This window comes from Anolis carolinensis, chromosome 2, assembly GCF_035594765.1.
Source record: "Anolis carolinensis isolate JA03-04 chromosome 2, rAnoCar3.1.pri, whole genome shotgun sequence".
Classification (NCBI taxonomy): domain Eukaryota; kingdom Metazoa; phylum Chordata; class Lepidosauria; order Squamata; family Dactyloidae; genus Anolis; species Anolis carolinensis.
The window spans coordinates 145783960-145811231 of NC_085842.1; the positions used below are offsets into that span (position 1 = coordinate 145783960).

General features: G+C 43.9%; 1 protein-coding gene and 1 long non-coding RNA gene across 2 annotated transcripts; one reads left to right on the forward strand and one right to left on the reverse strand.

The window, feature by feature from the left end:
• The first annotated feature begins 8515 nt into the window (after positions 1-8515).
• Positions 8516-18759, forward strand: ephx3 (epoxide hydrolase 3). The gene is made up of 8 exons (XM_008104242.3): positions 8516-8636; positions 11744-12006; positions 12676-12761; positions 13351-13526; positions 13770-13898; positions 15524-15627; positions 16839-16990; positions 17402-18759. The coding sequence occupies exons 2-8, from the start codon at positions 11767-11769 to the stop codon at positions 17637-17639; spliced, it is 1125 nt and encodes a 374-aa protein (XP_008102449.2). The 5' UTR covers positions 8516-8636; positions 11744-11766; the 3' UTR covers positions 17640-18759.
• A 4893-nt stretch (positions 18760-23652) lies between these two features.
• On the reverse strand, positions 23653-26985 carry LOC134296284 (uncharacterized). The gene is made up of 2 exons (XR_010002946.1): positions 24909-26985; positions 23653-24767 (listed from the first exon to the last, which is right to left on the reverse strand). It is a non-coding gene; the product is annotated as an uncharacterized LOC134296284 (long non-coding RNA).
• Positions 26986-27272: the final 287 nt, after the last annotated feature.

Genomic DNA, 27272 nt, shown 5'->3' on the forward strand with positions numbered 1-27272 from the left:
TCTCGTTTATCTTCAGCTCACCATCCCCAAACGGACGGGAAAACTGAGCGCACCAGTGCCACTTTGGAACAATACCTTCGCTGTTATGTGAACTATCAACAGGACAATTGGGCCTCCCTATTATCGCTGTCAGAGTTTGCCTACAACAACGGTGTCCAGGCTTCAACTAAAGAAACCCCGTTCTTTGCAAACTTTGGATTCCATCCACGTTTCTTCCCTTCTATCATTGAAACCTCAGAAGTCCCCGCAGCAGAGGACTGGCTGCAAGAACTCACAGCGGTGCAACAACTCTTGCACCAGCAACTGGATCAAGCCAAGGAGGACTATAAACGCCACGCTGACGGTCATCGCCAGGCCGGCCCCGAGATCAAGGTAGGAGATCGGGTTCTATTATCCACTCGCTTTTTGCCCTCCCACCGTCCCTGCCGGAAGTTAGATGCCCGTTTCATTGGTCCCTACCCAGTGGTGGCGCAACTTAACCCCGTGACTTTCAAACTGCAACTTCCGCGCTCCATGCGCATTCATCCGGTGTTTCATCGTTCCCTGCTCCTTCCGGCGGATGGAGTACACCCCGATGTGGACCAGCCGGCCCCCGCCCCTGTTTTGGTGGACGGGGAGGAGGAATTCGAGGTTCAGGACATTTTGGATTCTCGCTTTCATCGCCGCCGCCTTCAGTATCTCATTGACTGGGTGGGTTTTGGGCCCAAAGAACGCTCTTGGGAAGACGCTTCCACAGTCCATGCCCCCGATTTAGTCCGCCGCTTCCATCAGGCCTACCCTGCCAAGCCGCGACCCCGCACCTCGGGAAGAGGGCCCATTTTGGAGAGGGGCCTTGAGGAGGGGGATAGTGTGATGTCTCATGGGCCTTGTAGTTCCGTTCCAAGTACTATGGTGACAGACGAAGAGGAAAACATGGGATTTACACCGTTTCAGCCAGAAACGGAGCCCCTGCACCTGCAGGATGTTTGCCCTCAAGAATCCAGCCAAACAAGCCTTGGGCAGAATTCTCCCCCGTTTTCTCGGAAAGACAATTATAATAGAGATAGAGGGGCGAGGGAGGCTAATCGCCGCTCTCTCAGAATCGCTGCCAGACAATTAGCTGATTAAGCCTGTTTCCCTTGGGAAATTCTAAGGAGTCATGCATCTGGACACAGTTTGGGTTTCACTTCTTGTTCTCCAGGGAAAGTGTTCCTTGGCGGGAAAACAAGATCCTATATAGGTGTTTTACCGCAAGGAAATCCTTGCGGAGTCAATTCGTCAGCTTCAGGAGTGAGATCGTGTGTGGACTACGCAACTCCAGTTCCTTGTTCCAGGACCAAGTTCCAAGCCTGCCTTGTTCCCCGGACCTCGCCACGGACCTTGTTCTTGCTTCTTGCTTCTTGTTGCCTCGTATCAAGTCTTGTATGCCAAGAATCTAGTTTGTTTTCCAGCCTTGTTGTCAAGCTCCATTGGACTAAAGGACCTTGTCATTTCCCCACACTTTGCTTGGCAAAGTGTGTGTTTCGGTTATTGGATTATAACTTTGGACTCTAATATCTCATATTGGACATTGTTTTCCTGGACTATATTTGACCTTTCCTGAGAGGTCTACTTCTGAACTATATTCTTCACTTGTTTTTATTGACTTTATATATTCCTTTAATAAAGATATTAGATAGATTCTGGTCTCTGCGCATGGTTATTGGTGCTCTGCAGCCTGGGTCCTGACAATAGGTGATGGTCTGCACCTTGAATTGGGACCGGAAAATAAACGGCAGCCAGTGGAGCTCCTTGAACAAGGGAGTGGATCTTTTCCTGTAACTCGCCCCAGTTATTAATCTGGCAGCCAAACGCTGGACCAATTGTAATTTCCAGGCCGTCTTCAAGGGAAGCCCCACATAGAGCGCATTACAGTAGTCCAGTCTAGAGGTAACTAAAGCATGGACCACCGTGGTCAAGTCAGACTTCACGAGGTATGGTCGCAGTTGGCGCACAAGTTTTAGTTGTGCGAAAGCCCTCCCGGCCACCACCAACACCTGCGCCTCAAGCGTCAACGCTGAGTCCAGGAGGACCCCCAAACTGCGGACCTGTGATTTCAGGGGGAGTGCAACCCCGTCCAGCACCCGATACCCCGATCTGATGCGTGACTGACCAGGAGGGCCTCTGTCTTGTCAGGATTGATCCTCAGCTTGTTCCTCCTCATCCAGTCCGCCACAGCAGCCAGGCACTGGTTCAGCATCCGAGGGGCTTCCTTGGAATCGGATGGAAACGAGTAGTGGATTTGCATGTCATCTGCGTAGAGATGGCAGCACCCTCCAAAATAATTAATGCAATGAGAATTCCTGGTTCTTGGCCAGTTTAAATTGAGTAGTTACGAAACCAAGAGCATAAAACTTGCATAGACAATAATTATTGGTGCCTACTGTCCTCTGGTATAGCATACATACATTTCCTTGCCATTGTGCAATGAAAAGCTGTCCGTAAAAAGGCCAATGTGATCACATCAAGCATGCAATTAATACATGTTTGCAATCAACATTGCTCGTTAAACAAGAAATGCATCTTCCATAGATAAACACCTGTGAAAAGAATTTTAAGATGGCCAGATTTTTATTCTGAACTTTGATCACTCTGTTTGCAGTTTCTCAGCAGACTACCTTTCCTTCAAAGGAAATTTGAAAACTTTGAGATACTCTGTTCTTAGTCCTACTTTTATATCTTCTTTATAATAAATTGGTTTGATCCTACCATAAGGAGGTGTTTTTTTAATTAATATGGCTAACATCAGGCAAATGTGATGGCAGCTGTGGTTGTGGGATATTTCTCCCATTACAGTCCCTTACTGTTGATTCCTCCACAATCCATGGTGACCATAGATGAGGCTGAGAGAAAAAGCATCTTCTTGTCTGCCAGGATTAAAAAATATTCTCTTGCCATTCTGAGATTGATACCTCCCAGAGAAGCTGCTTGGGAGCCAAAGTGAAAAATATCTCCCATGCTGCATGGGGGCAGGATAGAAAATACACATACTGTACTTTCAAAATTTCTCTTGGGGTGATGTGAAATTGGGAGAGTCCTGAATCAATACCCCCTATTTTACGTTAAAGATTAATTATCTCTTAAATAATATTACCTGATATTACCAGACACAGCAATTGTAGACCCATATACTTCCCTCACAAGACATCAGAAGCATATGAGTGATGGTGCTACTTCCTACCTAGGAAGTGTCAAGTTCTTTTGTTTCTGAAAATATTTTCAGGGGCAAAAAATGTATATGGTGTTGTATATAGTATACATCAAGGACTGGTATTAATACTAGCATAGTGACATGTTCATTAATCATTCAAGCTGACACGTTAAACTGGAGTGTAAGACACTTGTGCTAATGATTTTCAATGGGATATGGAAGTCAGCTGCTTGCAAGCATCTGAAAAGATTATTCATGTCTTTTCCCTGCCGTCTTCAGAAAAAGAGACTGCCCGAGGAGTGCCTTTTGCTGTTATTCTAATCAGAATGGAGCGATTACTTTTCTGTTACTACACATTATAACACAATTCTGTTCTTATAGGTGTCACAAACAAGAGTGAATTTTGACCTCATAAAAGGAGGTTCAGCCAAGAAGATTCCATCAACAAAAGAAATGGCAAGTTTAAGATAATTATTAAAGCCATGCCCAGACCTCCATATTTTTATTTTGCTGTTCTTGCCTTTCTTGTTTCTAGCTAATGGTTACCATACCATAATGGAATAGTGGTAGGAGAAGCTACAGCTAGCAGAATCCCTCTTCCATTCAACTCTAAAAGGTACTGTGATCTTGTCAAAGGTTTGGCACCAGATATATCCTTTGGCTTGCTTGCCATCTCCAGTTCTGCCTATTGATGCTGCCTTTCTGCCAAGAGCGCTCAGCTCCTCCTGTTTCAAGGCCCTCGTGAATTTGTGCCACAGCCCAGCTCCTTGCTCCCAACATCCTTGCACCTTTATTGTTCCCAATATCTATTCCTTGACTCCCACCTTTTGAGATAGCTGCCTACCCCTATTCTGGAGCTACCAGTTTCCTCGCTGGCCATTTAGTATTCTTACCACGCATTCCTAGCCTTATCTTACTTTGCACTGGAACTCTGTATGCCTTCCTCTTGATAAACACTATGGAGTTTCTCAAGTACGTCACTCCTTAACATTTTCTTGTTTGAGTTCCCTGTCTCTGGGATTTCAAGTCATTCATAATCTTGTTTCTCCAACTACAGTTGTCCCTCTGTATCCACTGGGGTTTGGTTGCAGGATTCATCATGGAAACCAAAATCTATGGATACTGAGGTCCTGTACAATGGCATAGTAAAATTGTGTCCTTTAAAATGGAAAAATCAAGGTTTTTTGGATTATTATCTTTTTTAAATACCTTCAAGCCATGAATAGTTGAATCTATAGATCCAATGATACACATTACTCCCTTCCTTTACCACCCATTCCCCTAAACTGCTTTTCTTTTGTTTCCTAATGTCCAGAACAGGTTGCATTTCTCCAACTTCCAGCATTTTTTGCTAATGCTTCAGACTAGTGGATGCTTTTTACCTTTGTTTTAATTTCCCCACAATCCTCAGATGCTTCATAGTTGAGCACTGTTAACTACACTGCTTACACATACAGGATTTTGGCTGTTCCTTTTGAAAAGATGCCACTAGATTGCAAACCCAATAAGTCCTTTTAATTTATACTGGCTCGGGATGATGACAGATGTAGACCAAGAACATTTGGAGCACGACAAGGACCCATCCCTGCTGTAAACAACAGAAACAATCCCTCAAGATAAAGCTGCAGTTGAGCAACCATAATGAATAAATAACCAGCAATCTCCTGACAGCAGTGTTGTTAATCCAGTGGGGCAAGAGGCTGATTAGAAAAGGCAATTGTGGCAGAACTTTTTTGCATTCAAAGTAATGTTTCAAAACAAACTGGCGTAAGAATTGAAAAGCTATTGAAAATAGGGTGCTCACTTCCATACATAGGATTCCTCAAGCCTCCAATTGTTGACTTCATTAACAGGAAATGCGAGTCCACACAATTAGTTCTACTGCCATCATAAACATTTATTCACTTAGATTGGCAATGGCCCTTGGGCCAGACTTCATATCAGGCACCAGATCTCTCTCTCTCTCTCTCTCTCTCTCAATCTCAATCTCAATCTCAATCTCAATCTCAATCTCAATCTCTCCAGAGACCCGGTGTGCTAAGGTAATTTGAGCACTAAACTGATTGGAGATCAAGGTTCAATCCCCTACTTAGTCATGGAAATCCACCAGGCAAGTCACACTTTCTCAGCCTTAGAGGAAAGCAAACTGTCTGAACTAATCTTGTCAGGAAAATCCTATGATAGGCTCACTGTAGGATCAACCTAAGTTGGAAATCACTTGACGTCATGTTGTCAAAAACTGGACCACAAAATGATGAACTGCCTAGTCTGTGGTTCCACAGGGATGAATTAGGGAGCCCACATGAACTGCATTTCTAGTTTCTTAATTGTTTTCATTAAGCCCCCTGGAATGGGGAACACATACCCTACACACCTCAGACTTCAGGAGACGGTGACACCTGAGCATAATTCTCTCACAATGCCCTGAGAAGACATAATGATCTTATGCAACAGCCTCTGGGTCTTTTCCTGTTTTTTTCTGATATGGTCTGACTTATTCCTTGGAACGTTTCCTGGTCCCTGTCACTATATCGGACCCCTCTTAGCATCCATTGAGCACCCATTCACTGGACTAGCACCCATTGTATTAACTGGAGCTGTGATATCAAAACCCATTTCAGCCATGACTGCCTGACCTACTGCATTCCTTTCCGATCACACACCTTTCCCAGGCGGATCAATAAATGGATACATATCTTCAAAACAATCCAATGACAACCTCTGAGGATGCCTGCCATAGATGTGGGTGAAATGTCAGAAGAAAATGCTTCTGGAACATGGCCATACAGTCTGAAAAACTCAGCTACCCAATTAGGGTAAATCTTCCTCTGCAGCTCTGGGGGCCTCTCCGAAGACGGCGCTCAGAGCCGGCTTCATGCCAAATGGGAGTTTTGCCAGAACTTGAAGGGCAAAGATTACGCGGTGCCTCTGTAACATTCTGCAGTCAAACCTCCAGGTCTGGAGCCTTCCCTGCCAAGAAGTGCTCGCAGCTCAGAAAACTCAGCAACCCAGTGATTCCGGTCATGAAAACCTTCAACCACACATCAAATCCAATGACAGTTTATCAAAGTTTCCCATCATGGCCAGGACCAACCATTTATGGCATTGGACAGAGCCTATGTATATACTATGTATATACTCACATATAGGTCTATAAATTTTAGCCAATAAATAGTTTTATATCTATCTATCTATCTATCTATCTATCTATCTATCTATCTATCTATCTATCTATCTATTTTTAGAGCTTTTACCAAACATAGTGTAGTGATTTGAACATTGGGCTATAAGTCTATAGGCCAGGATTTGAATTCCCTCTCAGTCATAAAAATGCACTGTGACCTTGCAGAAGTCATATTCTCTCAGCCTCTGTGGAGGGCAATGACAAAGCCTTGCCGAGGAAATGTTGCTCAGAAAACCCTGTGATAAGTTTACCGTAAACTGTAAAGGATTTAAAAGCACACAAGAAACATTTTAATGAAAATTCTCTCTCTCTCTCTCTCTCTCTCTCTCTCTCTCTCTCTCTCTCTCTCTCTCTCTCTCTCTATATATATATATATATATATATATAGATAGATAGATAGATAGATATAGATATATAGATATATAGATATATAGATATATAGATAGATAGATAGATAGATAGATAGATAGATAGATAGATAGATATGCACGCGCACACTGTATTTCTTCAATGGTAAGGCACCATTGATAAGATGCATTCTAATTTCAGTACTACCACCAACAAGAAAAATACTTCAGGTATACTTGCGATTCTAAGATGCAACCCATTTTAGAGATATTTATATAGGAAAAAATGTGCCTTAGAATTGAAGAAGTACAGCATATGTATGATATGTGAACCAAATATATATAGATATAGATTTGGTTCACATACCATACAATAGACTCCCAGTTAACTGGAATTAAAACAACTGGAAGGCTCAAGCAACTGGCAAAAAAAATCAAACATAACAAACTTTACCTAAGAATTAAAATAAAATATTTTAAACAAAAATGTAAGTTGAAGTTAAGTTTCTTTATTTGTCTTAACTTGCTTTTAATCACTGTATTTCAATATTAATTCAAGTCAGTAGAGAGTTTTTGGTATGGAATGGCACAGTATGGGGTATAGCATCAATTAGGCCTATTTTCAATAATAGCTATCAAACAACCAGAAACTAAATTTATCCTGCATCTACCGATCTCCACGAGTGCTGGTTAAATGAGAGTTTACTTTCCATATGTATATACAGTGGCGCAGGCGGGAGAGTAAGCCAGCTGCAACCAGCTGCAATGAATCACTCTGACCAGGAGGTAATGAGTTCGAGGCCCGCTCGGAGCCTATGTTTGTCTTGTCTTTGTTCTATGTTAAAAGGCATTGAATGTTTGCCTATATGTGTAATGTGATCCGCCCTGAGTCCCCTTCGGGGTGAGAAGGGCGGAATATAAATGCTGTAAATAAATAAATAAATAAACTGTACATTAGACATCTAACTGTCTAGCTATCCATCCAGGGTGTCCATAAAGTCTCTTTACCATTTAAAGTTTCCTTACAATGTAAATAATAGAATCATAGAATCCTCGTGGTCCATCCAGTCCGACCCCCTGCCAAGAAGCAGGAAAATCGCATTCAGAGCGTGGGCCATCCAGCCTCTTCTTAAAAGCCTCCAAAGAGGGAGCCTCCACCACACTCTGGGGCAGAGAGTTCCACTGATGAACAGCTTTTTCTCACAGTGAGGAAGTTCTTCCTAATGTTCAAGTGGAATCTCCTTTCCTGTAGTTTGAAGCCATTGTTCCGCGTCCTAGTCTGCAGGGCAGCAGAAAACAAGCTCGCTCGCTCCTCCTTATGACTTCCCCTCACATATTTATACATGGCCCTCATCATGTCTCCTCTCAGCCTTCTCTTCTGCAGGCTAAACATGCTCAGCTCTTTAAACCGCTCCTCACAGGGCTTATTCTCCAGGCCCTTGATCATTTGAGTCGCCCTCCTCTGGACGCCTTCCAGCTTGTCAACATCTCCCTTCAATTGCGGTGCCCAGAATTGGACCCAGTGTGATTCCAGGTGTGCTCTGACCAAGGCGGGATAGAAGGGGAGCAGGATTCCCCTGGATCGAGACCCTAGACTTCTCTAGCTATGCAGGCCAAAATCCCATTGGCTTTCTTTTGCCGCCGCATATGGTAAAAAGACGTTATGGACACCCTGTGTGTATGTGGTTTATATATGGTTGACACACAGTACGCATATGTAGTTCATTCCTATGCTGTCAGAGATGTGTGTGTTGCACTTCCTCCCCCTCCCCTTCCGCTCTCCCAGGTAGGGCTTTCCCTTAAAGGTGCCGGAGAGAGGCACGCATGCGCAGTGGGCGGAGGAGGCGCCTCCGCTGCCCTTAAAGCACGACAGAAGCGGAGGGACGGAGGTGTGGACGCCGCTGAAGCTTTCTCGCGGAGCCGCCGGGCGCTGGAGGTAAGCGCGCAGGATCCGGCGAGCCTTTCCGACCGCGCTGGCTGGAGTTTTGGGCAGGTCTGGGAATCAGGAGCCCAGAATGCGCTGAGTGGCCATCTGTTGGGAGGGCTCTGACGGTGCTTGCCTGCACATCAGAATGGGGTTGGACTGGATGACCTAGCGGGGGAGGGGGAATTTCTTCAAACTCTAGGGCCCCTTCCACACAGCTGAATAAAGTCCCACATTATCTGCTTTGGACTGGGATAAATGGCAATGTGGACTCAGATAACCCAGTTCAAAGCAGATATTGTGCTTCTGCCTTGATATTCTGGGATGTAGGGCTGTGTGGAAGGAAGGGCCCTTAGAGTCTATGAAAAAATACTTTTCATAAATAATGTCAGAATGGGGTTGGGGGTCTCATCCAATTCTAGGATTCTGTGTGTGAAAATGAACTTTTCACAACTCAGTTACAGTAGAGTCTCACTTATCCAAGCTAAACAGGCCGGCAGAAGCTTGGATAAGCGAATATCTTGGATAATAAGGAGGGATTAAGAAAAAGCCTATTAAACATCAAATTGGGTTATGATTTTACAAATTAAGCACCAACACATCATGTTATACAACAAATTTGACAGAAAAGGTAGTTCAATATGCAGTAATGTTATGTTGTAATTACAGTATTTACGAATTTAGCACCAAAATATCACAATATATTGAAAACATTGGCTACAAAAATGGCTTGGATAATCCAGAACCTTGGATAAGCGAGGCTTGGATGAGTGAGACTCTACTGTACTTTGATTTGACTTCGCTGCCTCCAGCACCTGAGTGCTGGGCTGGGGTTGCCTGAAGTTTGGGGACGATTTGCGGGGGAGCCTTTGCACCTTTGGGCGATGGGTGGAGGGTGCATCTGCACGGTGGGATGAAGGCAGTTTGACTCGACTCCAACTGCTGTGGCTCCAAAGTATGGGGTTTGCAGTCTGGTGAGCCACCTGCACTCCTTGGCAGGGAAGGCTCCAGACCTGGAGGTTTGACTGCAGAATGTATATATACAGAGGCACCCAGTAATCTTTGCCCTTCTGCAAAACTCCCACTTGGCATGGAGCCGGCTCTGAGCACCCTGTCTTCGGAGAGTCCCCCAGAGCTGCAGAGGAAGATTTACCCTAATCGGGTCGCTGTGAGTGTTCCGGGCTGTATGGCCATGTTCCAGAAGCATTCACTCCTGACCTTTCACCCACATCTATGGCAGGCATCCTCAGAGGTTGTGAGGTCTGTTGGAAACTAGGCAAGTGGGGTTTATATGTCTGTGGAAAGTCCAGGGTAGGAGGAAGAACTCTTGTCTGTTGGAGGCAAGTGTGAATGGTGCGATTGGCCAGCTTGATTGACATTGAATAGCCTGGCAGCATCAAGGCCTGGCTGTTTCCTGCGTGGGGAAATCATGGAACATGGCCATACAGCCCGGAAAACTCACAACAACCCAGTGATTCCAGCCATGAAAGCCTTCGACAACACATTTACCCTAATTCTTATTTGCCCCTCTTTTGTGCTCAGCTATGTGTCTCCAAGACACTTTATACCAGCCCCATCAATTCCATAGGCAGGGAATACTCTGGTAGTGTTTTGGCAGTTCCTTCCTATGAAAGGTAGCTTTTCTTGGTGGTCTCCCACCCAAGGACTAACTGGTGCTGACCCTGCTTTGCCTTCAAGATCAGAAGGCCTCTGATGCCTTTGAGGTATTTAGGCCAATATATTGGCTTCAGAGTTTGTCCTTCTTCAGGATGGGATCTGGTGCCTTTTGCGTATTCATGCCCTACATCAAAGCATTGCCCCATGACATCTGTAGACTTAATAATCATAATCATAATAACTTTATTTATATTCCGCTACCATCTCCCAAAAGGTACTCAGGGTGGCTTACAGAAGCACATAGTAGTGCCGTAAACACATAGAATACAAGTAAATTACATCAACATTTATAACTACAGTAGAGTCTCACTTATCCAACACTCGCTTATCCAACGTTCTGGATTATCCAACACATTTTTGTAGTCAATGTTTTCAATATATCGTGATATTTTGGTGCTAAATTCATAAATACAGTAATTACTACATAGCATTACTGCGTATTGAACTACTTTTTCTGCCAAATTTGTTGTCTAACATGATGTTTTGGTGCTTCATTTATAAAATCATAACCTAATTTGATGTTTAATAGGCTTTTCCTTAATGCCTCCTTATTATCCAAGATATTCGCTTATCCAAGCTTCTGCCGGCCCGTTTATGTTGGATAAGTGAGACTCTACTGTATATCAATTGGCATAAAACAGCACTTACAAAAGATAAAAGCTCAACTCACTTTAAATAAAATACTCAATAAAACGCAGCAAAAGCTACTACAGTAGAGTCTCACTTATCCAACACTTGCTTATCCAACGTTCTGGATTATCCAACGCATTTTTGTAGTCAATGTTTTCAATACATCGTGATATTTTGGTGCTAAATTCGTAAATACAGTAATTACTACATAGCATTACTGTGTATTGAACTACTTTTTCTGTCAAATTTTATTGTATAACATGATGTTTTGGTGCATAATTTGTAAAATCATAACCTAATTTGATGTTTAATAGGCTTTTCCTTAATCCCTCCTTAATATCCAACATATTCGCTTATCCAACGTTCTGCCAGCCCGTTTATGTTGGATAAATGAGACTCTACTGTATTAAAATGGGCAGTCCAACCGCTCTGCATTATCTTACCTTTATAAGCCAAAGAAGGGACTGTATCTAGCCAAGGAAAGCTTGTTGCCCTCTTGGTGTGCATAGATTAGAAGTACAATTGCCGATTTGTTGTGGCCAACCCTGCCTGTGCAACCAGTGCCAAATGTCCACAAGGAAATGGGCGCCTGGCTTTACTGGAGAGCTTGCCGTTTGTTGGGGAGCTTGTTATGAAGGGTGTACTATCTACACTGTAGAATCAATGCGGTTTGACCCCACTTCTCAATGCCGTGGCTCATGAGAATTGTTGTTTGGCGAGGCACCAGCTCTGAGCCATGGCATTTTAAGTGGTGTCAGATTGCATCCATTTCTCCATCTTGCATGTCTTAAAGCTGGATCCTTCCTTTGCAGCCCTGGGATCAAAGGGGAGCACGATGTCTCTCTACCGCTCCTTATTGATCCCAACTCGCCTGGTGCTGAAGGCCTCGAAGGTTGTGAGCTGGCTGGCGACCTACAGCGGGGCTTGCCTTTCAGCCGCATTCAACCTCTCCTGGGCACTCTGGTTGCTGCTGACCAGGGGCCCCCGACAAGTGTTTCACAAGAAGACAAGGGAGGTGCCCCCCAGCTGCCTCACGGACACCACTTACGGGGAACACCGCTATCTGACCCTCAAGGTGAATAGACGAAGAAATAACTATTATCTTCAGGGGGCTGCTTTTCAAAGGAAAGGAGAGATCTTGAAAGTCTGGGGAATGTTTAACTTTCAGAGTGCATCTCTGATGACGAAGGGATGCAGCTTGAGCCCACTTTCACTGCCATTGGCTCAGTGCTGTGGAGTTCAGGGATTTGTAGTTTGGGACGCAGCACCACTCTTTGGCAGAGGAAGCTAAAAGCATTAGAAAACTATAACTCACACCATTCCATAGTATTGAGCCACGGCAATTAAAGCGGTATCAAAGTGCATTCAACCTAGGACAAAATAATAACCCACGTTGCCCTGTATTGTTTATTCACATGGTCAGCAACTGTTTAGAGTAGTGGTTCTCAAACTCTGTTTATTCAATGTCTTGGATTCCTGAGCTTTGCTTGTACAGTTTGAGATTTTTAGGAGGTGACATCCTAAATAGCCGAAGGACCAAATATAAAAACTTACGGCTCTCAAACGGCAACAGAGATCCTTCCCAACTATCTCACTTGTAACTGGAGATAACGGGGATTAAATTTGGGACCTGTATCATACAAAACACATATTTTATCACTGGGTAGCAGTCTCTTGTCAAAGAGAAGGTGCCTTGGGCAAAGCCTATGTGTAACTTCTATTTCTCTGTTTGGGGGGATTCAAGCACTCAGGGCTGCGTCTCCACTATGTCATCGCAGGCCAGGAAGGTGCACAGCTCATGCTTTTCTTGCATGGTTTTCCCGAGAACTGGTAAGTATAGAAGCAGTATACGGAAATAGTGGGGTGAGGTGAGGGGAGAAAGAAGGTTGAGACCTGTTCTCTCAGATGTTGTTCTTGTTAACAACAGGCAATGTGTCCATGTGAGTCAGTCACATGGTATCTAGTCCACATGACCCACACTGAGTTATTAGCACATCCTTTGACTATAATTATACAACATTTAATTTGGTTTCTGTCATGTGCTGAATGACATGCAAAGCAAAACAGTTGACAGTCGACAGTTTTAGCATAAGAAAAACAAATGACTTCTTATTTTTGTTTATTTGACCTGTCTTCTGTCTTCCTCCCAGAATTCCATCAATATTTTAAAAACGCTCCAATGAAAATAAATGAATTATACATATTGGAATAGAAATTAAATATGTTAAATTATTAAAATCGTTAAAAGGCTGTGGACAAGCTGTGGTCCATAGACCATTTCTGAATTAAAGTGGAAGACGGTTAAGATGATGTTTGTAGAACTGTTCATGATACTGCTCTGTGGAGAAGGGAAAAGAACCGAGAAGGCAATAATGATTGGATATTTGTCACGCTCTCTGGTTTGGATGTATCAAAACAGGTTTATGTGGCATCATCAACTGAAGGAATTTAAGCAAGCATTCAAGGTGGTAGCCATTGATCTCAAGGGCTTTGGCTTTTCCGATGCACCTCCTGGCCTTGAACATTATCAGAGGGATGTCTTGATGGAAGATATACGAAGCGTAGTTGAAACCCTGGGACCCAGCGAGAAGGATGGTGAGAAGGGATACGGTTATGATTGAAGTAGAGGAAAGGGTGCTATGCTAATACACCAGCACGTAGAGGGACTTGTTGGTCATCAATAGCGGGATAATTAATACCTCTCTTGGTTGGCTTAAGCATGGGATGGATAGTTATTGGCCTTGCAATGAATGGGTGAGTATGTAAGTGTCCTATCTGGCTTGTAGCACTGTGCACATCAGTAGCTGCATGTTAGTCTTTTTTGTTTTTATCCTTTAGCATCTGCTAAGTGCATCCTGTTAGGGCACGACTGGGGCGGATGCATTGCCTTTGAATTTGCTGCCACTTACCCAAACATGGTGGAGAAACTAGTTGTCTTGAGTGGCGCTCAGTCACATGTTCTAACAGGTAAGATTACTGTTGTCCTGCATTTCTGAGCTCACAATGGTCATGTCCAAGTTTTGGCATCTTTTGGCATCAGATCCTGAATCTGATGCCAAAAGATGCAAAAGGTTGAGAGGCCTAACTCTTCTGGGGGCATTTTGCTCAAGAAGCAATGGTCCTCTTTCATCACAAATAAAAATAAAAATTATCAATGATAACAACAAAATGTCTAATACAACAGACTAAACATTACTAATACAGTAGATTATCACTTGTCCAAGCTGCACTTATCAAAGGTTCTGTATTATCCAAGGCAGTCTTCCTTTTAGTAGTCATTGTTTTTGTAGTAAATGTTGCAATGTTTTGGTGCTAAATTCATAAATACAGTAATTACTACATAACATTACTGTGTATTGAACTGCTTTTCCTGTCCATTTCTTGTAAAACATGTTTTGGTGCTGAATTTGTAAAATCATAATGCAATTTTATGCTTAATAGGCTTTTTTCTTAATCCGTCCTTATTATCCAAGATTTTCGCTTATCCAATGTTCTGCCGGCCCGTTTATCTTGGATAAGTGAGACTCTACTGTAATACCTTCAAATGAACAAAGCAAACTAAGAGTGCATCTACATTGTAGAATTAATGCAATTTGATAGCACTTTAATTGCCGTGACTCAGTGCTGTAAAATCCTGAGATTTGTTGTTTCGTGAGCACTCATTGGCATAAAAGGCTAAAGACCTTATACAATTACAGTTGCTATGATTTCATAGCATTAAGCTATCATAGTTAAAAGTAATGTCAAATATGCTGTCTAACCACATTAATTATACAAAATAGATGCACACTAAGAATGCAACTATCCACTTGAGTAGAGCAAAGGTTACCAGTATGTAGCCTAACAAAAATTGGGCTGCAGCTCCCATCAATGTAATTGCCTTTATTGCCTAGGATTGATGGGAGTTTGATTCCAACAATATCTGGAAAGCCTGGAAAATAGCAATATTTATTTATTTATTATTCAAACTTATATGCCGCCACTCCCCTAGGGCTCGGGGCGGCTTACAAGAACAGGCTAAAATCTAAAACAATTTGGTGCCTCAGTTATAGTCCTCCAAAACTGAATCTTCTAGATCTGGGGCTTTATAATTTATAATTTGTTTATTTACTCTATTTATGTCCCACCCTTCTCATCCTGAAGGGGACTCAGAGCGGCCTTACAAAAAGACAGCAATTTGATGCCATAAACATACATACAGTAAAACAAATACATTTAATCCGAAAAAATTAAAACATCAATATTAAAAGCAGTTATTAAAATCATGTCATCCAAAATCATGATCCAAAACCATTCCATTAGTCATTTCACTGTTCCATATTCTTGTATTGCACTAAGTTGCTAGCCAAAAGCTTTGTCCCATAACCATGTTTTTACTTTCTTCTTGAAGGGCAGGAGGGAGGGGGCTGCTCTAATGTCATAGGCGAGGGGCCACCACTGAGAAGGCCCTGACTCTCATCCCCACCAATTGCACCTGCGCGGGAGGTGGGACTGAAAGCAGGGCCTCCCCAGAAGATCTTAACCTCTGAGTTATAACATGCAACATAATAATGCCAGCTTGTCACAACTTATGTTTTCTCTTGATGTGGCAGAATATATGTTCCAGCATCTCAGCCAGGTGCTGAAAAGTGAATACATGTTCCTGTTCCAGCTCCCCAAATTGCCGGAGTTCCTGTTGTCCTTGGATGACTTCCTTGTGAGTGGGGAAAAGGTTTGGAGTGGGGATGTCAGTCTATGGTCTGCCCCACTGGGAAGTTAAGCTTGTATGTAGAACTGGAAAGTGCTCCAAGGAAAGCTTTAGCTGTTAGCCAGTGTACAGTGAACTCTTTCTTTCCTCTGAGGTTCAGTTCCAAGAACCATGGTATTCCCATGGATACCAACATTCATGGATGCTCAAGTTCCATTATACACAAGGCCATAGTAAAAGATACATACATACATACATACATACATACATACATACATACATGAGGGCTATCCACAAAGTAGGTTACGTATTGGATTTTAAAAAGGACAAAGTATAGGAGAAATCATTTACCATATGCAGCAGAAAGACACATCCCAATACTACAATCTCACGTAATCCCCATTGAAATCTAGGCACGTCTCATATAGATAAATGAGTTTGAAAAGGTCTGCCCCAGTACATTTGCTGCCTCTCTCCTCCATTTCCAACAATGGGGGCGTGGCTGGCAGCGCAGCGTTTTGGCTACGCTGCAGGAAGGGAGAAGAGGGAAGAGCTGAGGACACAAGTGGGGAATTTACTGGAGCAGTACTTTTCAAACTCATTTATCTATATGAGACGTGCCTAGATTTCAATGGGGATTACGTGAGATTGTAGTATTGGGATGTGTCTTTCAGCTGCACATGGTAAATGATTTCTCCTATACTTTGTCCTTTTTAAAATCCAAAACGTAACCTACTTTGTGGATAGCCCTCGTATAAAGACAAAATCAAGGTTTGCTTTTTGAAATTTTTAAAAAATATTTTCAATCAATGAATGGTTGAATGCATGGTTACAGATGTCTGCCCATGCATATGCTTACCAGGTAAAAACACAGGAAAATAATATTTTTTTAAATATGGAGGTGATACACTACTGCCTAATGTGGGCAGTTTATGGCAGCTTCATAAAGAGAAAATACATAGAAAGATCTTATTCCACAGTGTTTGTTTTATAACTCACAGAAGTTAAAATATACAGCAGACTTGGAGAACGTGAAATCCCGCATATGTTTTATTAGGCTGAATCTCCTCTGCCTTAACCAGCAATAATGAGGGATGTGGACATTGTAAGTCAACATCTGATGTGTGTGACTGTTGGGGGACCACATGTTTCCTGCCTATTTGTTGGATGAGGTGTGTTTCTATTGAAGAGCCACAGGATGTTGTGCCTTGTTTCTACAGTACATAAAGCAGGCTTTCACCAGCAAGAAGAAGGGAATCCAGAATCCAGATCATTATCTGACAGAAGAAGAACTGGATGTTTATCTACATAGTCTTTCTCAGCCTGGCCGCTTAACAACACCTTTGAATTACTACAGGAACTTCGTGAGCAGGTAAAGCCCAGCCTTTTTCATTTTCTCTGTTTGTGCAGGCTACTGACTTTCTTGGGGTTGTACAACTGGAGACATTAGTACTTTCAGACTATTCCTTCAGGGAGTCTGGAGAGGTATAGATTGTCAGGGCATTAGTATGGATGGCTGGTTGACTAACTCACTCTTCCCAATAGAAAAGTATACGCATCCTCTTTTAGTATGGTTGCAGATGGCAGGGAAGGGGGATGGAAGAAATTTTGAGATCTCAGCTAAAGCCATTCCAATAAATAATTGGGTTGTGGAATGTAAGTGGTGGGATGGAAATACTTCCTTCCCATCTCCCTTCAAATTCAACCCACCCACTTCCATCTGTTGTGCTTGAGACCTCTTGCAAGTAATAAGCTATGTGTAAATGTGTGTCTATCCATACAGCTGGCGCCATCCAAAGTGTAAGGATATCTTGATGCCTGTGTTGCTGCTCTGGGGAAAGAATGATGCATTTCTGGAACCAGGATTGATTGAACTGATGAAGCAGAATATGCGGAAAGGCGTCCAGGTGCACATCATCCCTAAATGCAGTCACTGGGTAGCTGAGGATCAACCTCAAGAAGTCAATCGTCTGATAGGGTCTTTCCTCCTGGAGAAAAGAGCTGATGAAGGAAAGGAATGAACTGGAGGCGTCTCTCCTATTTGGTATAACCCACAATAACAGCAACTCAGCCTGACCCTTGTTCTGCGGAGTGTTGCTTCTCTTTTTTGACCTCACTCCCACACTAATAACTGGTTTTGCTTCATGCCCACGTTCTCTTGCACTTCAATAAAGAGTGCCTAACCTGCATCCACCTTTTTAGGAGGCAGATAGCACAACTTGGGGCCACAGGGAGTTGAATTTTGCCAGAGGACTCTTGACTCACCTCCACTTTGGTGAGAGGTATGAACACTCTTGCAAGAGCGAGTGATTCTTTCTCGGTCCCTTGACAGCCAAATCCTGAACAAACAGGATTCCTGGCATTCCTTTTCAGAGACAAGCCACAGCCTTTGCAAATGCTTCGTAAGTCCCTGTGGGAAGAACCTGCTGGTTTGGGTGATCCGGAAATGGAATTTTAATTTTGATTGGAACATGTGTGTCAGATCTGATCTTTCCATTGACTTAAATTCTGAAGCTGAAAGAGAATGGAGTGAGGATATTCTCAAGAAATGATATAAGGGATGGAACAAGCGCACCTCAGAAATGAGTCAGACTAGTGCTGTGAAATGGCAGAGAATGGATCTGTAGATTGCGGGGACACATTTTAGTACTTGGCTGAAAATAGCAAAATCAAAGGCAAAAGTTACCAAGGAGGGACAATCATGAACAGATAAATAGTGTGTACCCCAATGTAGAACATGTTCCTGAAGCTGTTTTCTTTCCACAGTCATGGTGGCCAAGTTAAGCATACTTCTTTTCACACAGAATTACTTTCATATATAGATTGGCCCTTAGTGAACATCTAATCAGATGAGAAGAACATCTTCATGGTAGTTTAATCATCCAGTTTAACAACTGCAGAGGTTGGAAATGCCACTCTTTTGGAAGCAGTGCTCTGACATCCTCTCACTTGCCACCTCTCAAAATGGCAGTGTCAGCTGTGGAGTCTGGGAACTGCTGTCCAAAAAAAAATTCAACATTTTCAAGAGTGCTGGGGAAGATTCAGCTTCAGCCATTCTTCCAATCCTGCCATCGCTTCAAAGAAAATGTTTAGGGATGGTGTGCTGGCATGCATCAATTAATAAAGCTTTTGACAAACTCATTTTTAAAGTATTTTTGTACCTGTTCAGCCCCACTTTTCCTCCTCGTCCTCTATAACTGGAATTGATGTTCTGATTCATCAGCATTGGGAGGATGGTGAAAGAGGGCTGGAGAAACACAACTTTCAGTGTCAAGTTGAGGGAGGTTTTCAATAATACAAAAAAAGTTGGAGTTTACAAAGAATGGAGTTCTAATCCATCTGTGTTTGCTTTGGGTAGGGAAGGTAGATGGCAGCTGCCTCTGGAGTCTTCCTGAGCATAGCATGCATGGGCAGGAGAACAGAGAAAGGGGGAAAGCAAATGGGCCTTTCTCATCAGTTCCCCCCAAATACATTTTTGAAAGCATTTACATGTAAGTTTGGCCACAAAAATAGAAATATGCACAGTGTACCTAACCTAGTTTGATTTTACAAATGTATATTACTTAGTTTTGTATCAAAGGTATGCTAAAACATGCTGAACCATTCTTTTTTGTGGTGTAGAAACCTATCCCTATAGTTTCCATGTTATTTCTGCCCCCAGTACCCATTTTTCTGTTGGAAGTAATGCCCAGGGACACAACTGGTTTGTTAACTGGGTTATCCCTATATACAAGCATGACCAAGAACAAGAGAATAGTAACACAGCTGAAAACATTGAAACGGTACAATAAGGGCGCCTTAGGGTTGCCACAAGTTGTAAAAAGCGTAAGTGCACACAACTAGAAGAGAAGTGTAGTCCCAGTGAAGAAAAACAAGACACTCATGTTCCGTAACAATACTGTATTACCACTTACCAATACCCATCATTTCAATTACACAAACTGGAGCCTCCAGTGGCGGCGCAGTGGGTTAATATTAATCATCATCATCATAACTTTATTTTTATATCTCGCCTCCATCTTCCTGTAGGGACTCGGGGTGGCTAACATGGGGCAAAGCCCAAATATCCACAATAAACAAAATAAAATACATTTACAATAAAATGAGCATAAAAGACATGTAACATTACATAGATTAAACCAGCATTTTAACATCAATGTAATAAGTAAAATCGCCAGATAAGAAACAATTTACAGATTAAAATACAGTAGAGTCTCACTTATCCAAGCCTCGCTTATCCAAGCCTCTGGATAATCCAAGCCATTTTTGTAGTCAATGTTTTCAATATATCATGATATTTTGGTGCTAAATTTGTAAATACAGTAATTACAACATAACATTACTGCGAATTGAACTACTTTTTCTGTCAAATTTGTTGTATAACATGAAGCTTTGGTGCTTAATTTGTAAAATCATAACCTAATTTGATGTTTAATAGGCTTTTCCTTAATCCCTCCTTATTATCCAAGATATTCGCTTATCCAAGCTTCTGCTGGCCCGTTTAGCTTGGATAAGTGAGACTTTACTGTAGTGAAAAACAGGGCAGTGGTGCGACATGCATGGGTTAAAATCTGATGTAGTAAATAAAGTGCTGTAATAAAAAGGGGGAAATTGAGGTAGGATAAACGAGGATGGTAATTACCAGATGAGGTAAAAAAAAAAAGTGACTCAGGCCCAGTCATATCAGTACTGAGGAAATTAATTCTTGTGATCAGCTGTTGAAAGCACACTGGAAGACACAGGTTTTCAGATCTTTCTTAAAGGCTGCCAAGGTGGGTGCCTGCCTGATCTCCCTGGGGAGGGAGTTCCAGAGCCGAGGGGCCACCACGGAGAAGGCCCGCTCCCTCGTCCCCACAAGCCACGCTTGCAATGGAGGTGGGAGTGAGAGGAGGGCCTCCCCCAACGATCAAAGAGACTTTACAGTTTCATTGGGAGAAACACGATCTCGAAGGTAGGCGGGTCCCAAACCATTCAGGGACCGGAAAAGGATCAGAAGCCAATGGAGTTCCTTAAACAGGAGGGTTTACCACTCTCTGTAAAAGTCGCTCCAGTTAGTAATCTGGCAGCCGATCCAACCTTTAAACCTTTGTGCCGGTAGGACTAATGACTTCAAGGCTGGGTTGCTGACCTGAAGGTTGCTGGTTCGAATCCAGCCCGGGGAGGATGTGGATGAGCTCCCTCTAACAGCTCCAGCACCATGCGGGGACATGACAAAAGCCTCCCACAAGAATGGTAAAAACATTCGGGCATCTCCTGGGCAACATCCTTGCAGACTGTCGATTCTCTCACACCAGGGGCAACTTGCAGTTTCTCAAATTGCTCCTGACACGGAAAAAAAAATTACACAAATTTCTACTCCTCCCATGACCACCACCAAAACAAAGTGTCTGTATATTGGGATGATGGATTATGACCTGTAAAGATCATAACCTAATGGGTAGCAGAGTTTCACGAGTGTTCCTTTAGTTTATTGAGTAATGGATGATCATGGTGCACGTAGATATTTTGTTTCTATTCAATGCTTTCAGCAGACAAAGATTTAAGTAGACTTCTTTAAAATAACATGTTTGTTTTACTTGCAACTTTGTGTATTTAAATATGCAGGTACATTTCTTATCAGGTTAAACTTTAAAACGTTTCAATTTGTATCTTTAACTTATATTCTTTAACAGTCTCTTTAAAACTATATTGCTTTGTACAGCTCTCTAAAAGTCAGTCTACTTCCAAAGGACTCAAGCCTCAACTGACTTCTAACACTGGCTTCTGCACTCAAACAGACTCAAGCCTCAATGTCGTCTAACTCCTAATACTGGCATCTGACTGAAAACAGATTTCTGTACTCAAGCTGACTCAAGGCTAACTGTCATTTCTAAAAGTCATCCTTTAAAAACTTAAAATTCTAATGTCACTAAACCAATTACATGGTCTGCAGCCCCTCTCACTGCTTTATAGAGCTAAGGAAACTGCAAACCAAAGAAGACATACACTTCAGGAAATAAACGGATACGTTATAAAACAGATGAACATCAAATAGAAGAGGCTTGAGAAGGTTGCTATCTCCAACAATGTAGGCCTCTCTTAGCTCCCCAGTGCTATTCTATGGTGTGCTTTTGCCCCAAATATAATGAAAATATAAATTTATTTTATTTATTTATTTACAGTATATTCCTCCCTTCTCACCCCGAGGGGACTCAGGGCGGATTACAATGAACATATATATGGCAAACATTCAATGCCATTCAGACAAACAACATACAGTATAGACAGACACAGAGGCATTTAACATTCCATCTTAAAGCATACATATAAAGCATACTATCATCCACACTTTCAAGAATTTATTGGAGTGGTTTGTGGGCCTTTGTACATATATCCTACGGATATGGGGGTCCTACTTACTGGGAATGAATGCTAAACTTTCTCATTCTCTTTTCAATTAGATTGTTCTGCTCCAAAAGCACCACCAGGGGGCAGTGTTGCAGCAGATGTGCTTCTTTAAACCATTTTATGTATGGTAGCATGTTCTGGGCTATTTAGTGCTAGATTCTAAAGCAAACCAAAAAACAAGGGAGGAAGAGAAAGACAACTTGCAATGCCAAAATCATGTTACCTTTTCTTTAAAATCCAGCATGAAGCCTATACAAAGGTACATGTTATATCTGAAACACAAAATTGGATTTCAGTATACTACTTACAATGGTAATGGGACATTGGGAGACGAAAGTTCAAATCCCACTTGGTTATGGAAACCCACTGTGTGACCTTGCCAATGCACACTTTCCTAGCCCCAGAGGAAGGTTCTGAACAAATTTTGCCAAGAAAACCTGTGATAGCATTGCCTTACAATCGCCATTAAGTCAGAAATGACTTCAGTGCACGTAACAAAATTACGGGACAATGCCTGGTTGTACAAAAGGACACTCGACTTGCTTGCACAATAACACAAGCCAGAGCAGCCTCTTTCTCATTTGTGGCAGGGAGCCCCCAGATGGTGTAGTGGACTAAATGACTTGAAGGTTGGGTTGCTGACCTGAAAGCTGCCAGGTCCAAATCCCACTTGGGGAGAGTGTTGTCGACCGCAATTATGTTGTCGACCGCACTTTAGGGGATCGGGCCCTTTAGGAGAGACCCGACCCGGTCTTGAGGGAACGGACCTTGGCGAAGCCAAAAGGAGAATATAAGCCGCAATACAACCTGAAGCCTGAAATGAAGAAGGTCCGCCAAGGGTGAAGGAAAATCCGCCAAGGAGTCTTTATTGAGCAATTCAGCTAAAAAGGACGCTAATAGCGATCATTCAATCTACTAGCGTAACATATGTTTCAAATAAAGCCATATTTATACAATGTTTCGGTCTGACAGCCCTTTGAATTTCTCGCCCTGCTCCCCCGCCCATCTGATCGCGGATAGGCTGGGAGGTTGAACGAGGCGGGCTTTCGTTTCCCGCCTTGCTCTGCTGGCCCAATGGGGAGCCGCTTTTGTCCCCGCTCGGGCCAATCAGAGAGGAGGAGGCGGGAGCTATTGAAACAATGAGGTGACAGGACAGGAAATATCAGATTAATCCTGGCCCAGCCGATTTCTAAAGGAATTAATGGCACCCATCAAGGATGTCCGGGGTCCTGTCACGTTCGCAGATTTTAGATATGTCTTTGGGGTGTCAGACGGGAAGTAAAGAAGGGTGGTGATGAGCCGTCATTGACGGGCTCCACAGGGGTGCCTTCCTGAGGCGTCCTGGCCTGGGATATGACAATGTTTGCCTTGGGGGCGAGTCACCTTTAGGAATTTGGTGACTCAAGCCCTATATTGTCCATGCGATCGGAATGAGATTGGATTAAACGGTGGCAGATTATCCTTTTGTTTTTGGGAAGGGAGGTCTGGGTCATAGGGCTAGAGTTCACGTTGGGGTCATAATATTTCCCATTTGATTTCATGATTTGACAATTATATGGGATAGAATGAAAATTAAAATAAAGTTGGAACATAAACCCTGCTGGGAAGAATACATATTTTCCGGGGATCCCAAAGAGTACAAATACATATAGGCAGATAGATAGATTTCAAGGAAATAAAGGAGAATCCATAAAGGTGGGTGACATTGCATAAAGGGGAATCATGGATGATATAAACAATTGAAAACATTTGATAAGAACGAGGTTTACAACATCTGGGGAACCCAATATGGAAAGTCATAGAAGTGGAGTTTTAGCAGCATGATTTTACAATTCATGAAGTTGTTATCTCTTGCCTCAGAATGCAGGGATAATCCACAGTAAACTCCAGTAAAAAGTCTCAATCACCTTCTACTATAAATATATGGAATATAGAACATAAAGTCTTGATTTTTGAACTATCTTTTACAAAGTCCTGGAGGGGAGGTCACCTCGATCACATTTTCCCCCCTTCGGGGCTTGGAAATGGCTATGAACATTTCCCAAAGCCCCGACATTTCACTGCATGCAGGGCCTCTGCCTTGGTAGATCAGATTGTGCCTTTTTGTTGGAGGGCAGGAGCTTGAAGAGGTGAAAGCTGAGGTTCAGTCAGTGGTGGGTGATCCCATGGTGTTGAAACAGATGTCCCTTGGTCTGGAGTCATGGGAAATGGAGCATGAAGGTGGAGGTGGTGAGGGCTGGGGATGATGGAGGCTGTGATGCAGTACTCCCATTTGGCTGCCTTTTCTTGGCTGCAGCTTGGGCCCCCCTTTGTAGTTGGCAGCTGGGGGCAACTGGGCACAGCTTCTGCGCCTCACAGCACGGCGCCTCCTGGTGACTGCAGGCAGGTCCAGCACTCCAACAGAGGAGACGGAAAGGAGAGAGTGCCTAGGGAAACTAAGGACAGATTATAAGCCCCCCTCCCTCCCGTGGTGGGGTTAGTCAGGGAAGTCACTCATACCTTGTGAGGGCTCCAGCAGTCCTGGGGTCCTTCTTTGGCACAGCTCTGGTGAAAGTGGAACATCCTTCCCTCATGGTGGTCACTGGTAGAATCCTGTTCATTTCTTCTGGGACATCTTCTGCCATGGCGGCCAATTCTGTCCCCTGGTGATGTCATGAGGGCCTCCTTGGCAGCGTCAAAGGCAGACCTGCACTCAGTAGCCCTTTGCCAGGGCAGAACCAGGCCAGCTGGAGGGCACCATACGGTGGTCTGGCCATAAAAGCCTGCCATGTGCAAGAATCCTTTCAGCAGTGTCTTAGTCTCTAGCCCCTGAGCCAGGCATATGGGGCTGCTTCCCCCGTAGGGGTCTCAGATCAGCCACAGGTGGGGCTGTCTCTTCTGGGTGACTGGGGGTCCGGGCTTACCCTCACAGGACCATCTCCAATGGCCTCTGGGTTCTAGCTGCTGCATGAAATCCACAGCGCACTCCGAGAGCCCCTACCCAGGTCTTAGAACTGTTCATGGTGGCAGGTATGGATTATGGGTCTTGCAGTCTGGTCTGATGTCCTCAGTCAGGTGGTTGGGTCCGGTCCTCTGGATCTCTTCAGCTGTGCCTGGAAGGTCCCCTGGACTCTGTACTGCCCCCCCTCATAATTAAAGGCAGTTAGAGGGATTTTTAAAACATTCACACGCATGCACTCAGGGAAAGGGAGGGAGAAGGACCCGAAAGGAAGAAAGGAGATTGTTGGGGAACTGTGGAGAGTGAAAGAGTGCCTTTACTATAAAAGTAAACCAGGATTTTGACTGAATGTTTATAAGGAGAAATGGGGATGCTGGGAAGGAAGGGGGGGGGAGCTTTGAAAAAGGAGAATGTTGAAGTGCATTTTGGCCTAGGAAAACATGAAGTGGAAGAGAGAGAGAGAGAGAAAAAAACTCACATATAGAAAAATACATCAATTCTTCCATCCCCCCCCCCCCCTTTTCTCTCTAAGATAAGGGAGGCTTGAGGAGAGAGAGACAAGAAAAAGTTAAAACCACAGAAGCAGCAGGTTTTCTCTGGGGGGGGGGGTCTCACAAAATATTAGGGCTTGAACCTTTGAAAATAGGGAGGTGAGATGGCACAGAAGAAAAGGGAGAGAGAGAGAGCATAGCACTAAGCTAGTCCATTCCAGCCCTCCTTCCCAGAAAACTATATATCACTGGTGGCTTTTAAGGCAAAGGGATGAGTAGAGAAGAGTTTACAGCCCACACATTACATAAACACACAAAATTTAATCAACACTTTTCTGGGAGTCCCCTTCCCCCACCCAAATCCTTTGCCATGCTTCCCAGATGGGAAAGAAAGAAAAAGGGGAAATTAAGAAACAGAAGCGGCTAAAGGAATGGCCCCCCCTCCCCCCTTTTGTAAGGACCAAAGGAAATATAAGACAACACTGAGGTAAAATCTTAGGGATAGTGTCTAGAAAATGGGAACAAAGGGAAATAAGGGATTTTAAAAGGTGAGAAGAGAGGAAGGAGAGGAGAAATGGATTTGAGATTTGAGGGAGAGAGAGAGATTTTCACTCAGGCCGGGGAAGAGAGAGAGAGAGAAAAGAAAAAAAGGGTACAATTTGAGGGTAGGCAAGGCAGAATATCAAGTTGGGGAAGATTTGATTTGAAAGAAGGAAGCAATCCTTGGAGAACTATAGATCTTGGTGGCAGGCCTCAGGACTGAATCTTCTCCCCCCTTTGCCCCTCCAAAAACAGGAAGAGGAAAAAAGTGTCCTCTTTGCACAATCTCCCCGCTGCCCCTCCTTCTCCTCTCTCTCCAAGAGAGGAATGAGCGCAGAGAGAGAGAGAGAGAGAGAGAGAGAGAGAGAGAGAGCGCCTGGTGGGGGCAAGAGAAGGAGGGGGATGGTGGGGCGATTCTTCCCATCTGAGGAAAACTCAGAATGTGGCAGGAGTTGAGTGGCAGGGGCAGATACAATTTGGGGGGGGGGGCATCAGGCTTCAAAGGAACGGCTGGGATGGGGGCTGAGAGAGTGTGACTTGAGAAGAGGAACAGTGTTTTGGATCAGGTGTGTTTCGGGGTGAGAGGGGAGGGGGCTGGGAGCCCTCCTTCACGTTAGACTGGGCTGAACTCTCTGGAGGGGAATTTCTTGGGGGGGGGGATCCCTGAAGTAAGGGTTCCCTTGGAAGGCCAATTTGGGAGTCCTGGATCAGTGTAGGACTCAGGGTGAGGAGAAAAAGTAGGGATAGGGATTGGGGGAGAGGGCAAGCAAATGTGTCCAGAAAATCCTCTTCTGGTGGAGGCGGGAGGGGAAGTAGGTCTAGAGAGGAGCTTCTGAGGAGGGTAAGTTTGGAGCCCACGTCCCTGCATGGGAAGACTTGGACCCCCCTCCCCCCCTCCGATTCTCTCCCTGGCTTAGGGCCATGAACATTGCGGCATAAGCAAGCTGGAACCACCTGCCCTCCCCATGGTGAGTCACCTTAGGTCAACACTCCGAATTCGGCGACTCAAGCGGGGGGGCAAGCTGTTCCCCCTTCAAGGGCCCCGAGGGGCCACTTATGCGCGCTGAGTTAGCCCAACCTGGCCTGCACCATGTTTTTCGATGCAAAGCCCACCCCAATTGGCCAGGATCTTGCCCAATGGAGAATCCCTGGGGATGTCTACTGGGGTGGGACACCCTAGACGTGCTGAACAAACACCCATCCTTGGCTCAGCCCCTGCCCAGTACCTGACAGTTAATGGAGTAACGACTCACCCACCGGCCGGATGCAACTCGTCCTTTCAAGAGTTTCCCTACACC

Coding starts and splice junctions, on each gene's coding strand:
- ephx3 (XM_008104242.3), top strand. CDS start 11,767: ATGTCTCTCTACCGCTCCTTATTGATCCCAACTCGCCTGGTGCTGAAG. Junction 12,007..12,675: donor ACCGCTATCTGACCCTCAAG/GTGAATAGACGA, acceptor GGGGGATTCAAG/CACTCAGGGCTGCGTCTCCA. Junction 16,991..17,401: donor TACAGGAACTTCGTGAGCAG/GTAAAGCCCAGC, acceptor CTATCCATACAG/CTGGCGCCATCCAAAGTGTA.